At 39.5% G+C, this 25,101-nt stretch overlaps 2 protein-coding genes across 2 annotated transcripts; one reads left to right on the top strand and one right to left on the bottom strand.

Annotated features, from left to right (window-relative positions):
* The first annotated feature begins 1,089 nt into the window (after window positions 1–1,089).
* On the top strand, window positions 1,090–7,976 carry znf518b (zinc finger protein 518B). Its single transcript, XM_079438671.1, has 2 exons — window positions 1,090–1,221; window positions 2,774–7,976. The coding sequence occupies exon 2, from the start codon at window positions 2,895–2,897 to the stop codon at window positions 5,556–5,558; it is 2,664 nt and encodes an 887-aa protein (XP_079294797.1). The 5' UTR covers window positions 1,090–1,221; window positions 2,774–2,894; the 3' UTR covers window positions 5,559–7,976.
* Window positions 7,944–23,846, bottom strand: LOC306883424 (uncharacterized protein). Its single transcript, XM_079438672.1, has 17 exons — window positions 23,800–23,846; window positions 19,474–19,520; window positions 19,318–19,372; window positions 18,464–18,510; window positions 18,335–18,377; window positions 16,718–16,780; window positions 16,529–16,563; window positions 16,164–16,183; window positions 15,890–16,060; window positions 12,349–12,373; window positions 11,421–11,442; window positions 11,290–11,341; window positions 11,176–11,204; window positions 11,006–11,097; window positions 8,982–9,059; window positions 8,669–8,824; window positions 7,944–8,584 (listed from the first exon to the last, which is right to left on the bottom strand). The coding sequence occupies exons 2-17, from the start codon at window positions 19,477–19,479 to the stop codon at window positions 8,429–8,431; spliced, it is 1,050 nt and encodes a 349-aa protein (XP_079294798.1). The 5' UTR covers window positions 19,480–19,520; window positions 23,800–23,846; the 3' UTR covers window positions 7,944–8,428.
* Window positions 23,847–25,101: the final 1,255 nt, after the last annotated feature.

Raw genomic sequence — 25,101 nt, 5'->3', positions numbered from 1 at the left:
GATTCCAGCAGTGGTTTTGTGTTGTAACTCAGCATCATGTGTATCTGGATACTAGACTCTGAATAAACAATCACAGCATTCAGAAAACTCATATTTCAGAATCATATCTCATGGCGACTCTGTCCTGCTGTGCTTGTGTCTCTTCAGCTTCTATCAATAACTTAATACAAATCAGTATCTCATGGTCCATGTTTGATGTGTTTGGTTCTGGCAGCCATAAGTGAGATATAATGCATAATAGCTGATCATTATTGTAAAATAACCCATCTGGGTGATATAAGAGTCCTGTGTGTGATGAAGCACCATCGCTGAAATAAGGAATAACCCGCTGATATCATCACATATAAATGACATAATGAAGAGTTAGTGCTGCTACAGCCTTCAGAACTGAATCATCAGTATAATAAGCACTTTCTACGAGCATTTCTAGACTGCTTCTAATAGATTTGCAGCTTTACTCTGCAGAGACGGCACTGAAGTGCTTTAATGCTGCTCACAGCTTATACTGTAACACCAGAGAAGACACAGCTGGTCTGTTTAGATCTGGGATTCTTTATATTTTACAGTTGTGTCTGTAATGTGTCATTATTTATATATCTGATCAACTAATTGATGATGGAATCAACTTTTTTTTCTTTTTTTATTACAAATGGGTGTGGCCAATATACCATACATACATTTATTACCCATAACCATCATATAATACCAGCAGAATGTGTGTAAACTGTACTGTGTGTGAATAGAAGCGGACAGTAGACTGTAACAACATTAGTCTCGCTGCTGTCTGTTCTTCACCAGCGCCATCTTGGCTCAAGTTATATAAGAGGAAGCGTGTATAGTGCGGGGGAATTTACTGACTAAGACACGGCATCAGACGAATCAACCGACTAAAACATGCGGTATTCTACTCAAACAAACGCTCTGAGCTCCATATTCTATCGTTAATCAGCGTCAGAGCGAGAAATCAGATGTTTTTGAGTCGCTGCGCGTATGAAATGCGGGTGCCCGCGTGAGCTGTAGAGCTCTACTGCAGCCAGCAGCCAATCAGAGCCGCGCGTCGCGTCACGTGTTCCGCGCGCCCGCACCCTCGCGCGCGCTCTGTTGCGCGGTCACAGCGGCACATAGGAAACAATGCAAGCGACCCTGGTGAGAAAATAGTGAAGAATGGACGAATTAAACGCATCAGTCGCTCTTTTGAGAGGAGGACGCTTTTGAGGCGAGGTTAGTGTTTTAACGCGTGCTGTTTTCGCCCGGAACGCGCGTCGTAGCGGCGCGCGCGGGGCTCGGATCACGCAACACTTGAGAAATGCGTGGATGCTCTTCTTATTTATATCGCCTCGGGAAATGAGGAATTACTGTGTGCTGTGCATCCAGCCAGAACCACAGTCTGCTGCTGATGAGAGAGCAGTAGATGCATTTCTGCAGTTATGACCTAATAAACTACTGCTTCTTCTGTAAAGCCATTCCTGCAGAGTTTCCTTCTTGAAAATACATAATTTTGATCCATACAATGTATTGTTGGCTATTGCTACAAATATACCTGTGCTACTCATGACTGCTTTTGTGCTGCAGGGTCATATCAAATCTGTGTTGTTTTTACAGTGTTGAGAACATAAATATCCAACAAAAAGCTCAGTGTTTTATTGCATTTACTGTAGTAATCTAATATAAAGTGATTGTAGTTTGAACGTTGCAATACAAGTAGCTTTTGTTTTTATTACTGTCATTAATACCAGTATCTTTACTAATAAATATGATTAAAACTATTATTAAGTATTGATGTTAGTGTTTGTGATTTTAATCATAAGCCAAATGAAGAACATTAACTGTATTCTTACATTGCATAAAACATTTATTATTGTTCTTGCATTTGATTTTATAGGCAAATGTTTTGCCAAATGTTGGGTTCACACTAAATTTGTATATGCATTTTTTTTTCTTTAAGTAATAATGGTTAAGCGCACGGGCTAGTCACTGGTGAACAGTTTTGAATATCAAAGACTCATTTGATCAGTATTGTTCAGAATGGTCTTATGACTGTTTGACCCAAATTTTGTGAAATTTGGAAAACAGAAAAAATGTGTAAGCCAAATAAATTAAGTAAACGTGAAAGTTGGAACTTTCAGATGTGATGAATGCAGTTCTTCTGCACAACATTGGAGGTCAAAGAGTTTTTATGCCATCGGATTGAAATATTATTAACAGAAAATCTGTTTTTCAAAAAGTGAAACTTCAAGAGAGTTTGACATGTAGACCCCCAAAACTGGCCAATGGACATTTCAGACCATGTTCTATCAGATAACAACCAATGCAAATCCTGGTACACTGTACTAGTTTGTTCTGAGTGGTTATTAGTCGGTTGCAGTTTGGTTGTTAAAAGGTTGTTAGTGGTTGCATTTCCAAGTCTTTATCATATTCTGGTCTCTATGTGGTTCACTTTCAAGATACCTTGAAAAAGGCAACAATGGTTATAATAAACTTCTTTACAAACTCTTTTCCCCCAACTTTCTCCTTCATAAAGTCTCATCTTTAATGCTCCATTAAATTCACTTTCAAGATGCACTAGTGATTTGAACATCATGATTTATCGTTAACAGTGTTTCTGTTGGTTACGTTACAAAGAATTTATAGAAGCAAAGGTCATAAATTAGAGCTATTGCAAAACAACCAATGAAGAGAGTGTTCTTTGTGAATCAGTTTTTTATTACTACTGTCTGTATTGTATTCCTTTCTAATTTCCTGAAACGCTCTTTTTTTCTCACCCATTGTGCAGATATAAACTAACGGTGTGCTGAGCCCAAAGGAAGGGATTCTCACCAGTGAAAAAACAGCTAATGTGGATCACGTATTCTTTGATTTTTGGACCATACGACTGTTAACTTGATGTCCTGACCATGCGTTCACAACAAAGTTTCATGTCATTTATGAACAGCAAGGCCAATGCTATACCTAGAAAAGACATTGATCGCCTGTGCTGTGCAAAATGCCGCTTTTCCACCAAAGACACTGACCTGTTCGAGAGGCACGTGTCCCATCATCAGGAGGTAACTTTCTCCTGCGCGCTCTGCAGCCATGTCTCCTATTCTAAAACGGAGTCTCAGAAGCACGTCGTCGCGCACACCGGCTCATACCCGTACAGGTGTAGCTTCTGCTCGTACGGAGCCGTGCGGAGAGATTACATGGTGAAGCATATCCTTCGTATACACAAGAGAAATGCGGAAGAAGGCTTCATAACTGACTTCACTGTATCCACTACAGATACAGAAGGTCCATCTGTTCCTGACACTCTCAGGATTTCAGACTGGCCTGAAAGGAGCGACCAGTGTGCGATTCACAATTTCCATGTTGAACACCCCAGTGGAAGTCAACCCAGCCAATCATCTGTTATCGGTAAAACAGTGAACCAAACCAGGAGTAATCGTGCCCGGATGACCTACAGTTTCACGTCGCCGTGTACGACCAGCACAGCAACTGTCGTTCCGGTTTCTAAGACTCCTTTCACCAGTGCCGTTCCCAGCTGCGCTCCAAGTGCGAGTCACTCATTAGGCAACACGCCGCAAGTGGTTCTAAGATCACGGGAGGCAAACGGCAACCTACCGAACTCTCAACTCAGTGCTGATGGGAACAACAAGGTTTCAGTTTCGGAAAAGCTTACTCCGAAAGCCACGTTCCCAAGAGTCCATGTTGGTTCTACAGAACCACTACAGCAAAGCCCAAGGGTTAGTGTTTCGGAGAAGGCTATGGCTGCAAAAACCTTTCCCAGAGTCCAGGTCCGAGCACCTGTTGATTTAAACACCCCGCTCAGAGCACTGCTTAATACGCCCTTATCCAAGAGGAATATCCAGATGGATCAGAGGTCTAGTCAGTCCACAACAGGGACTAACGTTGGGACGCAGAAACCAGTTGTACTTCCAAGCAGTACAATAAAAAGTCCACTGCACTCCAGTGCAGAAAAGAGCAATCAGTTAAGAATGAACTCTAGAGCACCTGTAGGATCATCAGCAGAGTCGTCAAGCCCATTATCCAGTGTCCAAGTGGAACTGTTGGCACCTTTGAACCAGCCAATTCAGCACAATAAGCCTTTGACCGTGTCCTGTCCAGAGGAGATCAATATTCCTGCCGGGTGTTTGGTGGAACTGGTCGAGGTGAAAAACGTCAACGGGACTCGAGAGTTGGAGCTACGATTGATACCACCCAATGGTACCCCGCAAGACCGGAAGAGCAACGTGGATGAACCTTCATCAGCCACAACTGGAGGTAAACTGTCCTTCAAATGCCAAGTTGCCAAAGGGTGTCCAGTCAGCCCGTCCACATCTTCATCATCTCACAAAGTCAAACACCAGCGGCCTTCAATGTGCACCAATGTTCAGACTACTACAAAAACTGTTCAATCAGCACACAAACCACAGTGTTCTTCAGAGATGCCAGCCAAGAGCAAGCGCCACCTGAAGACCAAGGATCCAAAGATCATCACCCTCGAAGGTCCGGAATTGAGTTCTGAAAGCCTTCCCGTGATCTCATCAGTTTTCTCTCTTTGTCCTATGCCTACGTCGACTCAAAGCATCTCAAAGTCCTCGCCAGAAACACAACGCTGGATGGTGGCAATGAAAGATCCGAAGGACGAGGTGAAGAGTTCAGAGCAATCGCTGGTCTGTAGTATTCTGATTAAAAAGGAGGATCCTGAGGAGAAACCGAAAGGAGCTTCTTCGGGTTTCAAAGAAACAAAGACAGAGCATGAGACTAGTAAAGGCTCTGCAATACCTAAGACTCATGGTCAAGTAAAAACATCAAAGAAAGCCCTAAACACAAGCCACTCGAAACAAGCTCCAAATTTGACTCCACCATTGGTTTTGCCAAACCAGAGCGTTGTTCCATCAAACAAAGATGACATTTTGCATCAAGACAAGGGAAATTCTGAACACGAGTCTAGCCAACAACACTATTCCTGTGTTTCCAACATGTATCCAAAAGTAGCTTTGTTCAGGATTCCCAGTTCTCTGTTGGAACCCACCAAGAAGCTTCCGGAAGTGCCAACTCGAGAGGAGAGTTTGACAGCGCGACCGGTTCTCTGCTGCACGCTCAGCGAGCAGAATGTCTCCGGAAGTCCTGAAGTGGCCATCAAGCTGATACTAAAAAGAAACATTTGTGAAAGAGAAGAGAAGCACCAAGACTTGCCACCACGTAAAAAACACAAGAAAGAAAAGAGAAAAGCCAAGAAACGCAGGTCATCGTCAGCTGGGATGGGCATTCCTCGATTCTCAACTGAACGTCATCGAGAACTGAGGTTAACTCCTCTGAAAGAGAATCAGCGCATCAAGCTTCCCGGTCCGAATCAGCCGGTTGTGGTTCTGAACCACCCCAATCCTTCAGTTCAGAGGATCAGTGTTGGTGTCCAGACTCTGAAGAACTATAAGTGGATTCGCTCAGTGGATCACGAACAGGAACAACTGGCGAGGAAACAGCCTTCATTCAAGATGAAACTCAAGAAAGTCCATGGACAGAAGTATCAGGTAATTGAGTTTGTTCTAAAGGGAGTCTCAGAGAAACCGCTTTCGTAAAAACCAGCTACATTCCCTTGTAGATATTTCATGTATGATTTTTTTACGATTTAAAAAACCCATGTGAGATCATTTTAAAGTTTAACGGTAATAAAGCTGGTTGGTGGACAATGGTAATTCAATGCCAATAAACATTTTGTCAAATACGTTGTGATTAGACTGACCAAGTATTAGCTATTCTACTCATGTTATAGTGGGAATAAAAATAACTTTTTTCAACATTACTTACCCAGTCCTGCCAATGGCCCACTTGACAGCAGCAATGACAAACATGCTCATATATATGTATATGTAAAGACAGATTTTTCCAAAAAAAAAAATAAGAAAAAATGTAAAACTGAACTGTCAATATGTAGAAGATATTCGGTCTGGACTCTGAAACCAAGAGGTTTCCAACAACACTAATGTCTGTTTTAGGATGTTGCGTGTTATTTTTCATGACTGTACAGGATCATTTCAAACAGACGTCACATCTTGTGTTTAGAGATTCACATGAAGTACATTCACTGAAATCATTTCGCGTCATTTACTGTAATTTTTAATCATGCATGTAGGCAGCAGTGTTAAGTGAGTCTTTTCTGATTTTTTGTGCACTTGTTGGGTGAGGCTTTGCCATTTGTGAAATTCAAACGTATGACATACAGGTGCATCTCAAAAAATTAGAATATCGTGAAAAAGTTTTTTTGGTAAATTATTTCAAAAAGTGAAACTTTCATATTTTCTAGATTCATTACATGTAAAACATTTCAAAAGTGTTTTTGTTTTAATTTTGATTATTAGAGCTTACAGCTCATGAAAGTCAAAAATCCAGTATCTCAAAAAATCCAAGATCAATAATAAAAAAAGGATTTACAAAACAGAAAAGTTCAAGTTCTTTAAAGTATGTTGATTTCTGCACTCAATACTTGGTCGGGGCTCCTTTAGCACAAACTCCAGCATCAGTGAGGAATGGCATGAGATCAGCCTGTGGCTCTGCTGAGGCACTATTGAGTCTTCAGCTCGTCTGGATTGTTGGATCCACTGTTTCTCATCTTTCTCTTGAAAATATCCCATAGATTTCATATGGGGTTCAGGTCAGGCATGTTGGCTGGTCAATCAAGCACAGTAATATCATGGTCAGCAAAACACTTGGAAGTGGTTTTGGCAGTGTGGGCAGGTGCTAAAGTCCTGCTGGAAAAGGAAATCAGCATCGCCATAAAGCTTGTCAAGTCAAGTCAATATTATTTGTATAGCGCTTTTAACTGCAAATTGTGTCAAAGCAGCTTTACATCGGCTTTATTTATATCAGCTTGTCAGCAGATGGAAGCATAAAGTGCTCCAAAATTTCCTGGTAGACAGCTGCATTGACTCTGGACTTGATAAAACACAATGGACCAACACCAGCAGACGTTACGGCAGCCCAAATCATCTCTGACTGTGGAAACACTGGACTTCAAGCAGCTTGGATTCTGTGCCTCTCCACTCTTCCTCCAGACTCTGGGACCTTGATTTCCAAACGAAATGCAAAATTCACTTTCATCTGAAAAGAGGACTTTGGAGCACTGAGCAACAGTCCAGTTCTTTTTCTCCACAGCCCAGGTAAGATGCTTCTGATGTTGTCTCTGGTTCAGAAGTGGCTTGGTAGCTCTTTTCCTGAAGACGTCTGAGCGTGGAGACTCTTGATGCACTGACTCCAGCTTCAGTCCACTCCTTCTGAAGCTCTCACAAGTGTTTGAATCAGCTTTGCTTGACAGTATTCTCGAGCTTGCGGTCATCTCTGTTGCTTGTGCACCTTTTCCTACCCAAATTCTTCCTTCCAGTCACCTTTCATTTAATATGCTTTGATACAGCACTCTGTAAACAGCCACAGCTTTCAGTAATGACCCTCTGTGTCTTACCCTCTTTGTGGAGCACGTCAATGTTCGTCTTCTGGATCATTGCCAAGTCAGCAGTCTTCTCCATTATTGTGGTTTCAAAGAACAAGAGATACCCAGAATTTATACTGTAGGGATGGTCATTAATTGAAACTCAAATGTAAATATTCTAATATTTTGAGATACTGGATTTTTTACTTCCATGAGCTGTAAGCGCTAATCATCAAAATTAAAAAAAAAAAAAAAAAACTTTTGAAATGTTTTACTTGTAATAAATCTAGAAAATATGAAAGTTTTTCACGATATTCTATTTTTTTGAGATGCACCTGTACATTAAAAGTGTTTCTGCAAACAAACAAAAAGGTTTGCATATACGGACTCAGTATTTAACTGTAAACTACAGCACACACGTACACTAAAGATCTAAAGTCTGTACAGCAAACTTTCCTTTAGTAAAGTGTATTGTCATTAAACAGTCGAGACGGTTTGATGTGTTTATCATTGTAAATCTACCTCAAATGATCAAACCAGTAAACCGACTGTTTTCTTTTATTACTGCTGATGTTCTGTAAAGTTACAGCATAGATTTTGATTTTCAGGGCATCTGCTCGTTTGTAAACTAAACGTGTCATGAGTGTATGTCAAACTATAATCTGTATATAGTTCTGAAGCTTAAGAAGCATTACATCTATTTTTTAATTATTCATAAATGCAAAAAAAATATTAAGTGTGATTAAATAAAACTTATAAGTGGATTAAAATTTAATGGAAAAATGGTTCTTGTGTGTCTGCATTCACTCTACACGTGTGTTGAAATGTCAAAAATACTGAATCCTTTAGATATTTGACTGCTATACACAGCCACATTATTAAATGACTGATTGTTCTTCTTTCTATCAGACGAGCTCTTTGGCTCGTTTTTTGAGTCTGTACCAGGCAAACGTCACTAAAAATGTCTTATAAGGTTAAAATGTCAGTTAAACGTCCTGGAGATGTTGGGTTTGTCTGTATTTGCTCTTATTTTAACAGCTCTGTCAGGTCCTGCTTTGTGATTGGGTACATCAGCACACACTGCTTCCTCTGATTGGCTGCCGCAGAAGATTTCCGCCCGTCCACGAGAACGATGGGAAAAATGGAGTGGAACCTGATGATGTCAGTGACCGAGTCAAACCTCTGGAAGACAAAGAGATGATGATGATGATGATGATGATGAAGACGTACCATTATAACACTGCGCTCTGTGGCTGTGTGACTCACATCATTGGTTCTCAGGCCTGTTCCCAGAGTATATTTGCTGGTTTCATCACTGAAGCGGATCTGAATGTTAAACACTCGTTTGTCGTAAAACACAGCGAGGACCAAGGGCTCATAGGTAGTGTTCTTCGAGCAGTCGCGCACTAGAAAGGCTCCTTCCTGTGGACAGAAGTCATCAAGATATGTATCTAAATAATATATATATTCATGCACAGTCCTTATGTTTGTTTTCTGATTTTGCGATAATCTGCTAAACTGAATTTGTGTCTCTGAAGTGTAAGAAATGTGATGATGCTGGATTGAAGGTGTGTTTTACCCGGTTGACCAGGTGAAGAGCGTGTTCAGCGTCCACGCGACTAGCTGCACCAACATACCAGTTCTGATCGGCCAATCCCTGCAGGACACGTCAAATGGAAATTAGCTGTGTATTTTCTAAATGCATGATCTTCTTTTGAACAGTCTGTTCAGTCATACACTAAGTTTGGAATAATTACGATTTCTTAATGTTTCTGAAAGTCTCTTCTGTTCATCAAGGCTGCATTTATTTGATCAGAAATACAGTAAAACAGTGAAATATTATTAAAATGTAAAACATCTGTTTTCTATGTGAATATGTTAAACTGTAATTTATTTCAGTGATCTGCAGCTGTATTTTCAGCATCATTACTGCAGTCTTCAGTGTCACATGATCTTCAGAAATCATAATAATATACTGATTTACTGATCAACAAATATTTCTGATTATTATCAATGTTGAACACAGTTGTGCTGCTCAATATTTTTGTGGAAACTGTGATACATTTGATTTTTCAGGATTCACAGATGAACAGAAAATTCAAAAGAACAGCATTTATTTGAAATAGAAATCTATAATAACATTATAAATTTCTTTACTGTCACTTTTGATAAATTTAATGCATCCTTGATTAATAAAAGTATTATTCTATTGTTTTTCATCCCAAATATTAGAATAATAGTGTATCACAGTTTTCACAAAAAATCAGCTTTGGTCACCGTGTAAGGCTTTGAGATCCTCAAACACTTTGATCTTCTGAGATACGGACAGTACACAGTGCATTAACACACAGACAAGAGTTTTCACATCTCACTGAGAGAAGCCTGTTCTCACTCAATAACACAATATAATGTTCTAGATGAATGCATACTCAGTCATGTTTGGTATTTGAATAGTCTCAGGGCGACTGGTACAATGGTCTCAATTTTACAGTTCGTATACTAAAAGGTCAAACAGATCCTAAGAGTTTAGAGATATTTTGTTCATTGTATAACGTCAGCCATTTCTCAGTGTCTTTCATGCTAATTAGCATCTGTCCCAAAAGGTGTAAACTCTCACATCTAGGACTTGATCAATGCCAATTCCAAGTGTTAGACCCGGTCTCCATTTGGAGGATGATTGTCTTGGTCTGAGGTACTTAAGGAAATGTTTTAAGAAGATCAGGACGATTCTGCAGCCAGATGAGATTATAGTGTGTCCATACACTCCGTGTGTTTTCCTAAAGTCAGGTATGCATCTTTTACTTGTAGATTTATCTTTTGAGAATTTGATATCTGAATTGAAAATATTTTCTCAAGTAGAGTAAGTAAAGGCATATGTTTCCACAGATCTGTGTCCAGGGTTAAGTACTAGTGTAAAAATCCATCAATACAGTCTAACAATATCAGAACACTAAGAATAATAATTAGAAATGGACAAACAACTAATTAGCATTTCAAACTAAATTTTATGTCATAATAAAATGGTGTCAGATTAGAATTTATATTAAATTAAATTACTTTGTGCACAGAAAAAGGACCGAACAAGCAGGAAACGTTTAGCCACCATTGAATACCTTCGCCTGGCCAGTACAGGAATAAATTACATTTCACAATAAATTACAATAGAAAACAGTTATTTAAATTGTAATAATGTTTCACTGTTTTCACTGTATTTTTGATTAAATAAATGCAGCCTTGGTGAGTAGAAGAGATTTCTTTCAAAAACATTTAAAAATCTTAATTATTCCAAACTTTTGACATGAAGCATGTTCTATTTTTTGACAATATAAAATCCAAATCAAATTGTCATAACTGGATCTTTTTCTCCAGAGACTCTCCAATCCTTCAGTCCACCTAAACGCAAGCTCACATTTAGACCCGCCTCAATATATGAGTGCCACGCCCACATTTCAACATCCAATCAACAATCGGCAGACAGAACTAAATTGTCAATAATCTGTTACTTGTGTTTCATCTCAGCTTTAAACACTGCTGATTTGAGTTGAGCCTCAGTGTAATGATGACTGAAGCGTAGCCAGCGCAGTACTGATGCTGATGATGTACCTGCGCAGGTTTGCTGTGGTTGGTGAAGCTGCTGTTGGTCTCTCCTTTAGCAGGAGGCCATTCATGATGCTGCAGTTTCCCCGCGTGTGAATCTGAAACGAATCCAGAGAGTTCTTCAGATCTGGTGAATCAGAGCCGCTTCAGCTGTGATTCAGTGACTCGATTCTTACCAAACGAGCTCGTCTCGCTCTCACAGTAACTGCAAGATCAAACAAACACAATTACACACATCATTCCTCTAATTAATGATGTTAAAGCACAGAGTGTTTGACTGCGGTCAGTACCTGTCCAAATCCTGAGAGTCCAGATCCAGAGAAAACCTGTGAGATGTGTGACCTGCGTAACAGGTATATTATATTATTACACTTTGAAGTACATTACATTATATTATATTATATGAGGCATCATAACTTACTTGCAGATGATGATGTTTTAACCTGAGAATGAAATGGGATTATTATTTATGTGAATTATCTGATTTATGTTTGGGTTTGAATACACAAAACCATCAGACATGATGCTTTAATAGTGATTTTTGTCCGTTTCATTATATATGGAACATCTATTTGGTTAAATTTGTTTACTGCTATAGAGGTCAACACTGTTAACTGTATGTTTCTCTGCTGTGATGTCCAGTTGTTTGCGTCTGTCTCTCAGTTCTCTTCACAGCTCTTCCCCTTTGACCTAGATGTCAAATATCTCTCTCATACAGTCCCAGCCATGCGTGATGTGTCTGTAACTGATTCAAGGTTAACAGGCCTTGGCAAGTCTAAGAGAGTCATAGAAAACTGTTTATCAATCGCATGACTTCACTGTTTGAAATAGGTTATTAGATGAGGAAGACTAGGGTGGAGGAAGATGAATCAGACGTGTACATGTTGGTAAATGGAAGTAGAAGGTCTTATTATAATCTGTTCTTTTATCCAATTCTGAAGGTCTTTGTTCAATGATAAATGAATATACATGATTAAAAAGGACATGAACTGTATCTAATAATCTTTGAAAACTCTGAGGGAAACTGAGAACTTCTGTGCAGTGAATCATCAGTGAGTCATTCAGTCTAATGGCATCAAAACAGCAGGAATAACACGTGACAACTAGCCCCACTCTCCTCCACATGTACTGTTTTTATTTCTAGTTAGTGCTCTATATGATGAATAGCATGGTACCAGAACGAGTTATTAGTAAAAAATTAAATTAAATGATTAAAACCCTACTAAACTACTAACCCTGTATTGATCAAGTTTGTTCATTTGACTTTGACTGATTGACTTTATTTTTAAATGACTGTAAAACATGGAGTTTATGAATGAATTTGAGTTACAGCAAAGAAATGGACTTACATTCTCTTGCTCACTCGGACTGGGTCTGAGAATAAAAACAGACACAAATCAGACAGTTTACGTGTGTGTGTGTGTGTGTGTGTGAGTGTGTGAGAGAGAGTGTGTGTGTGTGTGTAAGTGTGTGTGTGTGAGAGAGTGTGTGTGTGTGTGTGTGTGTGTGTGTGTGAGAGAGAGTTTTGAAGAGTAGTTATTAAGATTTGAGTGTAATGGTCTCATTTTGTTAGCTGTGTTGTATCACCCTCCACATCTAGTTAAAGATTTTATTTTTGAATTTATGGAGTGAATGGGGTACATCACTACAAATTATGACCATTTTACATTGGTTGGTGATTTTAATGTTCATGTTTGCTGCCCATCTAACTCCCTTTCAATGGAGTTTTTAAGTCTTACTGAGTCTTTTAACTGAGTGCAGTGTATAAATGAGTCCACTTTGGACCTCATGATATAATACACCCTCTGTCACAGTACTGTTCTCGAAGGAGACGCGCACGACGCAGGAGGTGTCAAATACACAGGCTTTAATTATAATACACAAAGTAAATACCAGGAATCTTGGAGCAGGGTAGCACAAATCATAGACAAAGCTAAACATGACGGTGAATGGACAAAGACTCAGGGAGACTTATAAACAAGAACCAAACAAAGGGAACTAATGAGAAGATTAATTAACACAGGTGGAGACTAATTAACTAATCAGGGAACAACGGAAAACTAGGTCAAGGTTGGATGAACAGAAACGCAGGGAAATCAGAACCAGAACAGAACATAAACGTGACACCGTCATGGTTAATCGAGTATGTTGGCCCTGCTTTACTTAACTTATTGACCAAATGTTTATTAACTGGTTCTGTTCCTGCGTGCCTGAAATTGAGCTCTGTTACTCCTTTGCTCAAAAAGCCTTCCTTAGACACATTTACCCACCTATTTCTGTGGTTCTGTAAATGTTGTGTCTTCAGTCTTGTTTTAACCCTTTTCATAGACTGAGTCAGCTCTGCTGAGAGTGTTAAATGATATCTTAGTTGCTACCGATGCAGTTGACTCTGTGATTTTAGTTCTCTGCTGCCTTTGACACTATAGCCCACCTGTTGCTCTTATCTAGATTATTATCCTGTGTGTGGCGTTAAAAGATTCAGTCTTGAATTGGTTTAAATCCTATCTAACCGAGAGATATTTTTCAGTCTCCTCTTGAATCTGGAATTCCTCAGGGCTCTATTCTAACACCTTTGCTTTTTCTCTCTCTACATGCTTCCTTTAGGTTCGATTCTGAGAATGAATGGCATGTCTTTCCACTTTTATGTACCCAGATCTATCTGCATATTAAAAAATGGCCCTTCTGCAATACAATCTTTATTTGCATGCCTTGATGAGGTAAAGCTCTGGTTTGCAAGTAGCTTTAACTTTATTAAAGATGAGGACACATCCCTCCCCGATGCACTCAACCACTTTTATTCACGGTTTGAAATGCAGAATGACACACCTGCACAAAAACTGCCCACACCTCCCAACGACCGGGCGCTCTGTCTGTCTCCAGCCGACGGAAGGAAGACCCTATCTAGGATTAACCCACGCAAGGCTGCGGGTCCTGACAACATACCTGGCCGTGTTCTGAGAGACTGTGCTGCACAGCTGACAGATGCCCTAACAGATATCTTCAACACCTCGCTGAGCCAGGCAGTCGTCCCCACATGTCTCAAATCCACAACAATCATACCGGTACCAAAGAAATCACCTGTGTCCTGTCTCAATGACTACCGTCCCATAGCACTGACTCCAATCATGATGAAGTGCTTTGAGAGGCTAGTCATGCATAACATCAAAACCAGCCTCCCCAACACACTCGACCCGCTCCAGTTTGCATACCGTCCAAACCGCTCTACGGACGATGCAATTTCCTCCACCCTCCACCTGGCTCTTACCCACCTAGAAAATAAAGACTCCTATGTTAGAATGCTGTTCATTGACTTCAGCTTGGCATTCAACACAATAATCCCACAACAGCTCATAAATAAGCTAAACCTGCTGGGCCTTAACAATTCCCTTTGTAACTGGATCCTGGACTTTCTAACTGGAAGACCTCAGTCAGTCCGTGTCGGCCACAACACCTCGAGCACTACAACACTGAGCACAGGTGCCCCACAAGGCTGTGTGCTCAGCCCGCTGCTCTTCACACTGCTGACCCACGACTGCACTGCCAAGTTCAGCTCCAACCACATCATCAAGTTTGCTGATGACACAACAGTGGTAGGTCTCATCAGCAACAACGATGAAACGCACTACAGAGAGGAAGTGGCACAGCTGGCTGAATGGTGTGGCACAAACAATCTGTCCCTCAATGTGGAGAAGACAAAGGAGGTTGTGATGGACTTCAAGAGAAACTCCGTTGACCACCCCCCACTGACCATCGACAGCTCGACTGTGGAGAGAGTCAGCAGCACTAAATTCCTGGGGGTGCACATCACAGAGGATCTCACCTGGACCACCAACACCATGTCACTCTCCAAAAAGGCACAACATTGCCTACACTTTCTCCGCCGGCTGAAAAGAGCAAGTCTCCCTCCACCCATCCTCACCACATTCTACAGGGGCACCATTGAGAGTGTGCTGACCAGCTGCATCACTGTCTGGTACGGGAACTGCAGTGCTGCTGACCGCAAGACCCTCCAGCGGACAGTGAACACAGCTGCAAAGATCATTGGTGCCCCTCTCCCCTCCATCCTGGACATCTTCCTTACACGATGCTCCAGCAAAACCAACAGCATTGTGAAGGACTCCACCCATCCCTCCCACAGTCTCTTCCAGCTCCTACCATCAGGAAGACGGTACCGGAGCATCAGAGCCCGCTCCGCCAGACTGCTCAACAGCTTTTTCCCCAGTCTGTGAGAGCCCTGAACTCAAACCACCCCACCCCCCTCTGAAACCCCATGCAAACCCCTACCTCCTGAAACATGGACCCCCCCCCCCCCCCCCACACACCAAAGAAAAACTGTATGGAACTTTAATTTTTTTTATTTATTTTATTTTAATTTTTTTGTGCAATTCAAAGTGTGCTACACACAGGTGAGTGGGCCTGTACAAACCACCTGTAGTAACACACTCTCCTCTATGTGCACTATGGACACTTACACACACTGCTGCGTGTGCACAATCTCACAAAAGACTCAGCAATATATGCATGTTTACATGCTCTTTACATGCTCTTTCTTCTTTACAGTCAGCTCACTTTAGATAGACATGTTTCCTCTGTTGTTGCTTATAGCTTTTTTCAGCTCCCCTTACTTTCTAAAATTAAACTCAAATTAATTTCCTGCCTGAAAAATCTCTTGAGAAAGGTAGTGAGGACATCGTTAAAATAGTCCATGCGACATCAGGGGTTCAACTGTAATTTTACCCAGCTACGAGAATACTTTTTGTGTGCAAAGAAAACAAAAATGAGTGTGTGTGTGTGTGCGCGTGTGCGTGTGCGTGTGCGTGAGTGAGTGAGTGAGTGAGTGAGTGTGTGTGTGTGTGTGTGTGTGTGTGTGTGTGAGAGAGAGAGACTCACTGTGTCCATGCTGGTCTGCTGTTGTGTGATCTGGTTTGCGGTGACGCTGGTTCTGGTTCTGGTGGTGGTCTGGATGGAGGAGACTCATCAAACTGGTTTGGAGAGTCAGTGATGGTCTGTACTGGTATAGGTGGTAAACTCAGGTGATCTCTGGGTAATGATCTCACTGGCCTGAAACCGCAGCACACAATCACTACACTGAACACAGGTGTGTTTCTCACAAGTGTGTGTTTCAGTATGATGTCTGTCTGCAGTGTTTGCTGTGATTGATTACCTCTGTGGGACGGTGAGAGCCTGTCATGAAGAGATTCACACATATGATCATCAGCACAAAAACACAAACTCATTCAGTGCAGAAAGTGATTCAGAATGAGACTTAAGAAATGAAAACAGGACCACAGACTCACAGGAATTATTAGCTGTATTATATTTCTTTAACGTTACTGCCATACAAAAGTTTGGCATCAGCATGATTTTGAAATGTTCTTGAACAAGTCTCTTCTGCTGACCGAAGCTGTATATATTTAATTAAAAATACAGTAAAAACAGTGATCAGTTTAATGTGTTAAGTCTTACTGAGCCCAAACTTATGAATGGTAGTGTATTTATTAATAAAAAGAAGTCAGGTGTTTTCTTTACCCTGTCAGCAGATCCCATCAACTCCAATCGGCCATCTGCACACACACACACACACACACACACACACACGCACACACACAGATGCACAATTCAACACAAGCTCAAGCGTCTTATTGCTTTTATAAAGTATTGCATATATTTTCATTAAAATATTATCTTATGTATCAGATATGGCCAGACAGACAGTACCGGAGGAGCTCTTGGGCAGTCTCCTGGGTTTGAGGTTTCTGTTGACGGTGGGTGCTTTACATCCTGTGAGGTTGTTACAAATTACAAACAGCTTACTTGTTCAACAAATGTATCAACTGTAATTTGTACTTTGAAAACTAATCAAGTAACAAAAACCACAGTTTCAGTTGGAGGAGAACCAGCGCAGTTGGAAAAGGCGCAGACACTGAACAAGTGCACGTGTGTCGAGTGTCTGTGAGCGCGTTCACTGTTACAGTAAAGTGCTGTTACACTGTAAAGCTGCTTTGACACAATCTGCATTGCTAAGAGTGCTATATAAATAAAGGTAACTTGACTTGACTGATTATATTGATAAAGGCTAGTATACTAGAGTTCGTGCCAAACAGTATACTTTGGGCTTCACAAATGTGCAGTGCATTCATTAAGGCAGAGGTCTTCAACCCTGCTCCTGGGGACCCACTCTCCTGGAAAGTTTATTTCCAACCGGCTTCAGCACACCTGCCTGCAATTTTCAAGCAGTCTTGAGGAGCTTGATTGGCTGCTTCAGGTGTGTTTGATTAGGGTTGTAGCTAAACTCTTCAGGATAGTGGGTCCCCAGGAACAGGGTTGAAGCTCTCTGCATTAAGGTTTTTAAGGACCTTGGCAAAATATTTAATGCTTGGATTGAATGGATTGTTCTATCCAAAAATACACAAAACAGTTTTGAAAGTTGAAAAATGACATGATCTTGCCATTGTAAAGACTGTAAATCTGTCACAGCCTTGTTTTCATCCATTTTGACCTGGTCTATAAGTTCTTGTCTTTAGTGCTGTCAAACGATTAATCAAATCCAAAATAAACATTTTTGTTTACATAATATATGTGTGTGTACTGTGTATATTTATTATGTATATACGAATGGTCACGATCAAACACAAGGAAGCGAGGAGTAACTCAAAATAAACAGTCCTTTAATGATCCACAATCCAACAGAGGTAACACAACATCGATGTTAATACCAGACACTCGAAATACTAAACATAAACGAGATAATTAAACACAGCTGGACACAAATTAACTCATAATGAAACAATAAGGACAGGAACAAAACCAAATATGGGCATACACTAGGATAAAAACGAGACAGAAAACACACACACACACACAGACAGTCCAAAGGCGTGACATAAATACACACACATGCGTGTATATATTTAAGAAAAATATGTTATATTTGTATATTGAATATATTTATTAATTATATAAATATATTCATGTAAATACATGTAAATATTTACAAAATATATACTGTATGAGTGTGTATTTATATATACATAAATATACACAGTACACACACATATATTATGTAAACAAAAACTTTTATTTTGGATGCGATTAATCGTTTGACAGCACCATTTATCTTATTTAACAGTAAAACAAATTTTAAATTTATATGAATACACAAGGCAATTTCTCAAAATACAAATGGCAAAAAACTCAGAACTAATTAAAAACCTATTTTAAATACATTTTCACTGAAACACTGCCCATCTCTGACAGCAGGTGTGTGTTGTGGATCCTGCTTTTGATTCTCAGTGTCTGTGTGTTTGTTTATTTGTGTTGTGTCGTTGTGCTCACCTGGTTTAACACGCAGTGGACGAGGAGGAGCGTGCACAACATCCTGCAGACACAAACACACACCTGACTCACCTCACCTCACCTCACACAACACTAAACACAATCACAGAGACCAACAAACACACTTACTCCTGCACCGATGCACCCTTTAGGAGCTCGTTCAGCACGACAGCTGTCTGTAACACACACACACACACACACACACACGAATGAATATTGAAATGTGCTGAAGGCTGCACATCATTAATGAAACACTCATCATGTGTTTGAGTTGCACTGACTGATCTGTGCCACTAGATGGAGACATCAGACAGACCGGATGATTTCAGCTCAAACTAAGCACTGTTTTCCATTACAGATATCTAGGAATCCTTAAATCAAGAAACATGTACATCTTTAACAAATATCGGCCAATGTGGCCAGATAAATACTATCCTTTTCCCTTTGAATTAAGTTTATTTTTCTGACCCCATTTGTTCTTGTTTTAAGCATAAACTCACTTAATTTTCATGACCCCCCCAGATACTTAGTATCCTATTATTTTGCTTCTCAAGTAAATGTATCTTGATTTAAGTATGCTTAGATATTTTTACAGATAAAAATAAATAAATGCGGAGGAAGAAAAACATTTTTTCTACAATGTGACCTTAACTGATGAGTTACTGATCTGATCTGAATAATGACTCTCTTGTCTTCTGTAGAGCTGCTTTACAGCTGAATCTGGATTTGTTTCATATTAACATTGTTATTTTCCTGTTTATTACTGTGAATCTGCTTTGAAATAAACATTGTTGTATAAAGTGCTATAGAAATAAATCTGGTTTGACAATCCTTTCATTAATATGCGTGATAAACTGTATGATCCAGTGATCAAAGTCAAATCTTGAATGTTTCATAGGTTTGTCTCTGCATGTATTTCACACACAAACACACTCTTGTGTCTCATGAGTCGTCAGTGACTCTGTCGTGTGATTCATACACACCTTCATCCAGGTGTGTGTGTGCAGGTCTGATCCACTCACGTCTGTTCCTGTCATCCTGAGAAACCAACACACACACACACACACACACACACACACACATTACATCACATTCACTCCAGACCAATCACAGACAGAGCTGATGATGAAATCACTCACCATCATTAACGGAGATGCCTCGTCATCGTCACACACACAAACTCCTCCTGCGACACACAACACACTCCCAGTGCTTCAGTAACTCAGAGCATTGGTTAACATCACTGTATTCTGATGAAAGCAGCTCGAGCGTGTTGAGATTGGCCATTTCTAACCCTGATCCTGTTTGCTGTTCAATATACAGTGTTGGGCAGTAAATACTTACAGTAATAACGTTGCTTTTTGCAGTAACTAGTAGTGTATATTGTAAAAAAAGAAAGAAAATTGAGCAAACTGGCAACCAGCTTCAGCAGAGTTTTGAGTTTTCTCAATGTTTTGTTGTATAAACTTAATAAAGCAAGTTAAGAGAACTCAAAAATCTGCTGAAGCTGGTTGCCTTAAACTCTTTAAGTCCTCTCAACTTTTGATTTTTTATATATATAAAAAGTTGAGAAAACTTAAAACTGAGTTTTTTATAGTGTATTAAGATTTATTAATATAATATATAATATAATATAATTAATAATATTAATAAGATTTTTTTATAGTGTACTAATAAGATTTCAGTAATAATATTACAGTTACCATCCATAAAACAGCTCGTTACTTTTGATGCCTCTGCAAAATTATGTGAATGAAAATATTAGCTCTAAAGCCACAGAAGAAGTGTTGTGCGTCTCCTAATAAAGCACAATACTGTAGGAGTTGGACTAGAAGCAGCGCTGACCCTTCTGTGTACAACATCAAAGCCATTAGAGAGCAGTTTTCACATTTGTGTTTTGATGTCAAATAAATCTGTTGCTGTTAGCTTTTTTGTTAAAGCAGTGTTGCTGTAGTAAAGTTACACAGCTACTGTTGTGTTGCTGGGTTTTAAAGCAGATTTCATTCAAGCTCTTTATTCCACAGACAGCACAAGATAAGTGTATTCTGCAGTCATACCCCGGCTTCACAGACGAGGCTTAAGACACGAGGCATAACATGAGCTATTTCAACTGTAATAAACTTGCACTGACTGATCCTAAATAAAAATAATAAAAAGGAAATTTACTTTTGGTACTTAAGTACTTTTTAAAGCAAGTACTTCTGTACTTTTACTTAAGTAAAAATCTGTCTTTACAACTTTAAAGTAAGTCTGTGCTTTCACTCAAGTAACTCTGTCCGTCTGTGAGAAGATACACAATTACAGCTTCTGTGGGGCATGAAGGAAAAGTGATGTAACTAATTACTGTTGCCAGAAAGTAACAAGTAACTAATAATATTACTTTTGAAAGGAGTAACTAGTAATGCGTTATAAATGGCATTTCTGAGTACGGAGCTGAACTTGACCTGATTCACATCACCAGCAGTTTAACAGAGAACTGCAGGAACTCAACTGGCTCTGTCGGCCGTATCAACTCCTGAGCTTCTCACACGCTTTCTACAAGCAAATATAGACTCAGTAATGAGATATCACAGTGTGCATTTCCTCTTTAGCTTATTGCAAATGATCTGAGAGCAACAGCCCTCCAGAAATGACAATCCAGTCCATATTCTCCTGTGAACGTCTGGCACCGCTGGATGAACATGATTGATTTATTCAGCTCCATCGAGTCATGTCATAATCAAAGCAGATATTAAGCGCTTGGTTTAGCGTCTCTCATGCATGGATGATGCTCAGAGGTGCACATGTCCACACCGCTAATTTTAGTTTGAAGCTCTTTATGGTTTCCTGACACCTCCTGCTGTTTCCTGTTTGTCAGATCCACAGCTGAAAACAGCTACAATTACTCCAACACTCTGATTTAACTATACTCATTCACTTTATATGTCACAAACAGATATTGATATTAAAATCAATGCTCAAGTTCAAAAGTTTGTTTTTCCTCTTTATAGCATGCACTAAAATATATTTTATATAAAAGGTCTCTGAATTCACATGCATGTTCAAAAGTTCATTATTTTGCCATTACAGGTGTTAGTGAATGTGATCATGAGAGATTTTAACTGGAGTGTGAGTCATGTGACCTGGGGTGCGTTCACTCGTCTCTGATTGGGCCAGATATGCTGTACACTAAACAACACCTGAGCACATTTATACTGGTTACAGCTTCTTTCACAATCATTATGTAGAGCAGGCATCCTCAAATCTGTCCCACTCCTGCAGAGTTTAGCTCTAACCCTGATCAAACACCCCTGAGCTGCTAATCAGAGTCTTCAGGATCATTAGAGAATCACAGGGAGGTGAGTTTGATCAGGGCTGGAGATAAACTCTGCAGCAGATCGGACCTCCAGGGAAAGATCTGAGGAACCCTGATCTAGAGAATAACGTGTGCTTAATAAATCAGCGTCCCTACAGATTTAATTAAATATTTTAATATCGAATCAATCATGAATGTCTCTTAACTAAGTTGAAAAAACTTGCTGATTACGATATCGCTCCTACTATAAACGGAGCGTTTACACTGGAAACGATTATTATTATTCTAGACTGAAATATGACTTCATTGAAAGATATCCCAGCTAACAAAAATATGTTCTAAGAGCCTTTTGCACCATTACCGTACCTTATTTCTGAATGTTCTGTGAACGTCCAAATCGTGCAGTAAACGTTTAAAAAAGTTATGTTTTTTTGGTTATGTGAACATTAAAGACAGCATAAAGGGGAATGTTTGATTTTATTATTTTGCAAACATATTATGGGAATGTAACTCTTTTGAATGTTCTCTAAATCATCTTAGACAATGCCCAACTACAATGTTTCAAAGGGAAGTTCCATGAACAATACAGATTGCTTTTGTAACACTTAGAACGTTATTAAAGGCTGCGTTTCCCAAAAGCACCGTAAGCCCTTAAGTAGCTCGTAGACCCATTGCCACCAATGGTTTCTACGATCAACTCTACGATCACAAAAGCTCACGATGCTTTCGGGAAACACAGCCCTGATCACTTTGATCAAACCTTCTATTAACGTTACTGGAAAAACCTTTGTTCATAACTTGCCAGAAAGTTCTCTTTCAGCTGGGATCATGTCTGAAATTATTTAGATGAATTTGTTTCTAGTTACGTAACTTCAAAACTATCTCGCGGTGATCTGAGCCTGGTTTAGCTAGTTTTCCTGCTAACATTGTGAGAACAGAACCGTTTGATCAGAACTGATCTACAGCTGCAGCGGTTCTTACTGTGATCAGTGAACGAGATTCATCTAATCCTGTCAATCACAGCGTAATGTGATCTCTCCACCTCTACCGAGCGTTTGTGTTTGAGAGCGGCAGCTGTTCAAATGCTTTATTAAGCTTTATGAGTGTTTTCACTCAAAATCTATCAATATTCACGTCTTAATTAAATCTGTGAGCGAGACACACTCATGACAGTTCACTCTTCAGAACAAGCTTCCAGCAGGGGGTTTTCACAGCAATGCCATAGAAGAACCATTTTTATTTCCCCGAAGAACCTTTGAGTGAACAGCTCTTAAAATAACCAGGATTTTCTTGCTGTGAAAAACCTTTTGATCAGTGGAGATGTTGCACGGACGTAAAAGGTTCTTCATGAACCATAAATGCTAATAAAGATCTTTATTTTTAAGAGTGTATCGAAGAGAAATGTTCTATAGATGATTGAAATGTGCTTCACACTCATAGGAACTGCTCACTGAAAGTTTCTTCGGCTTATTTTATGGCATTGCTGCAAGAAACCCCTTTGAAAGCTTGATTTTAAGAGTGTGGCGCTGTAGGTACATACAGTGGATCATTTCCGCTCAATAACAGCTATAAATGATGTGATGAGAGATTTCGGATGTCGTCTAACGAGGGCTTCAGTGCTGGTTTACCGTGTTACCAAGAGACCAACAGAACAAAACTGGAACCAGACCCTGTTCTGTGGAACTGAAATCATTTATGATTGACATGATTTAGAGTAGCATGTTGCCAGAACTCTTTAAGCACTAAAATCACAGAAATATGAATAAGTATGGGTGTACATTAAATATTATGCTGTTATGGGTTTTGGTGGAAATCAGGCATCTCTGCAAAGCATATATAATATTTGTACTTTTATACTCATGCATATGTCAGATATGATTATGCAAAGTGACACATAATAATAAATATATGATTCTGGGAGCATATTATTGTGAAGGTTCATTAAACACTATTTTGCTACAAGGTACCATTTATATTCCTTCATAAATGAAGTGTTCTTATCTGATTCATCTGCAGAATGGACATGTCAGAATATGAAAGCTGAGAAATAAACACATATATTTCAGATGTTTGAGCAGAATATGATGCTCAGAGTTTGATGCAGCAGTCGAAGCGTTCTTACAGACTGACAGACAGCAGAGCCGCTCTGAATGACTGGAAATCATCTTACCTTCATCTCCAGAAGAGCAGGAAGGGTTCGCCGAGCTCCAGCGGAGTGTGTGTGTGTGTGTATGTGTGTGTGTGATTGACAGTTATTTTGTGGTAACGCCCCCTCAGAGAGTTCTCAACTTCCTGTGTGAGATTAACATCAGCCACCTCTGATCATCATCACTCTTGATATGAGAATACAGGAAGTGATCACTTCCTACTGATCTATTTCTTGAAACACACACACACACACACACACACACACACACACACACACACATACACACACACACACTCTCTCTCTCTCAAATTCAAATGAGCTTTAATGGCATGACTTGCACAGTATTGCCAAAGCATTGTCCATTACATGAATAAGGAACAAACAATTATATAATACATAGAACAAGAATAGATCTGTAAAATAATTAAATAAATAAGTACATGCAGTCTTTCTTTTTTCCACAAACAAGAAAAAATATTTAAGACTTAAGCTTAAAAAAAAAAAAAAAAACATCTTTGTACAACATGTAAGAAATGATCTTGCTCCAGTTTTGTCCACTGGCTGACAGTCTTAGTTTGTGACAGGCTGATACATATCTTGCTGCTGTTGTGATCATTTTGGTATTTTTACATTTTTCTGCATTTGGCAATGCCATAAAATGTGGTTTAATTAGTTGTAATTTGTTGAAATATGCAGCTCTAATGTTGTGATAGTAATCACAGTGCAGTAAGAAATGTTCCTCTGTTTCCAGCTCTTTCTGCGAGCACAGTGAACACAGTCTCTGTTCTCGTGGCTGTCGTCCTCTCTCTATAGCCAGATCACTCAGGCTGTACTTCATTAGTGTCTGGAAAACATTCATTATGATGGATGGATGGATGAGAACCTGTGGCTAAATCCACAAGACAGTGTTGATAAAAACACAGTGCAGTGAGGGACACTCCAGTTGACATTTTACTGTAGGCCTAATGTAGATTTTATTTTATTTTTTTCTTATTTAAAGTTTTTTGAAAAACCTGTTGTGTTGATTATGTCATAAATCATTTTCAAATTTAGTTTAATGATGCCAGTATCTGTACTTTTCTCTCTAGTCTATTACAATGATGCATGAATGTGTAGAACCATAATGAAAGCTGCATCATGTGTTTTGAACAACTATATTTAATTATTGTACTAAAAACTAAACAGTGAAACTATGAGTATCTTGTGTGTGGGTGATCTAAACTAATGTTCCTATGATAATTCATAATAAATTAGTATTTTGAACCAATGCTTCTGCAAATGCAAGGCCTCTTTAAAGATATGAGCACAATATGCAAAGTTTTG

Source organism: Barbus barbus (assembly GCF_936440315.1).
Source record: "Barbus barbus genome assembly, chromosome: 17".
In the NCBI taxonomy this organism is placed as follows: domain Eukaryota; kingdom Metazoa; phylum Chordata; class Actinopteri; order Cypriniformes; family Cyprinidae; genus Barbus; species Barbus barbus.
This window is presented reverse-complemented; position numbering and strand designations above follow the sequence as displayed.

Coding starts and splice junctions, on each gene's coding strand:
- znf518b (XM_079438671.1), top strand. CDS start 2,895: ATGCGTTCACAACAAAGTTTCATGTCATTTATGAACAGCAAGGCCAAT.
- LOC306883424 (XM_079438672.1), bottom strand. Junction 11,342..11,420: donor TAAAACATCATCATCTGCAA/GTAAGTTATGAT, acceptor CCTGTTACGCAG/GTCACACATCTCACAGGTTT. Junction 11,098..11,175: donor GAGCGAGACGAGCTCGTTTG/GTAAGAATCGAG, acceptor GATTCGTTTCAG/ATTCACACGCGGGGAAACTG.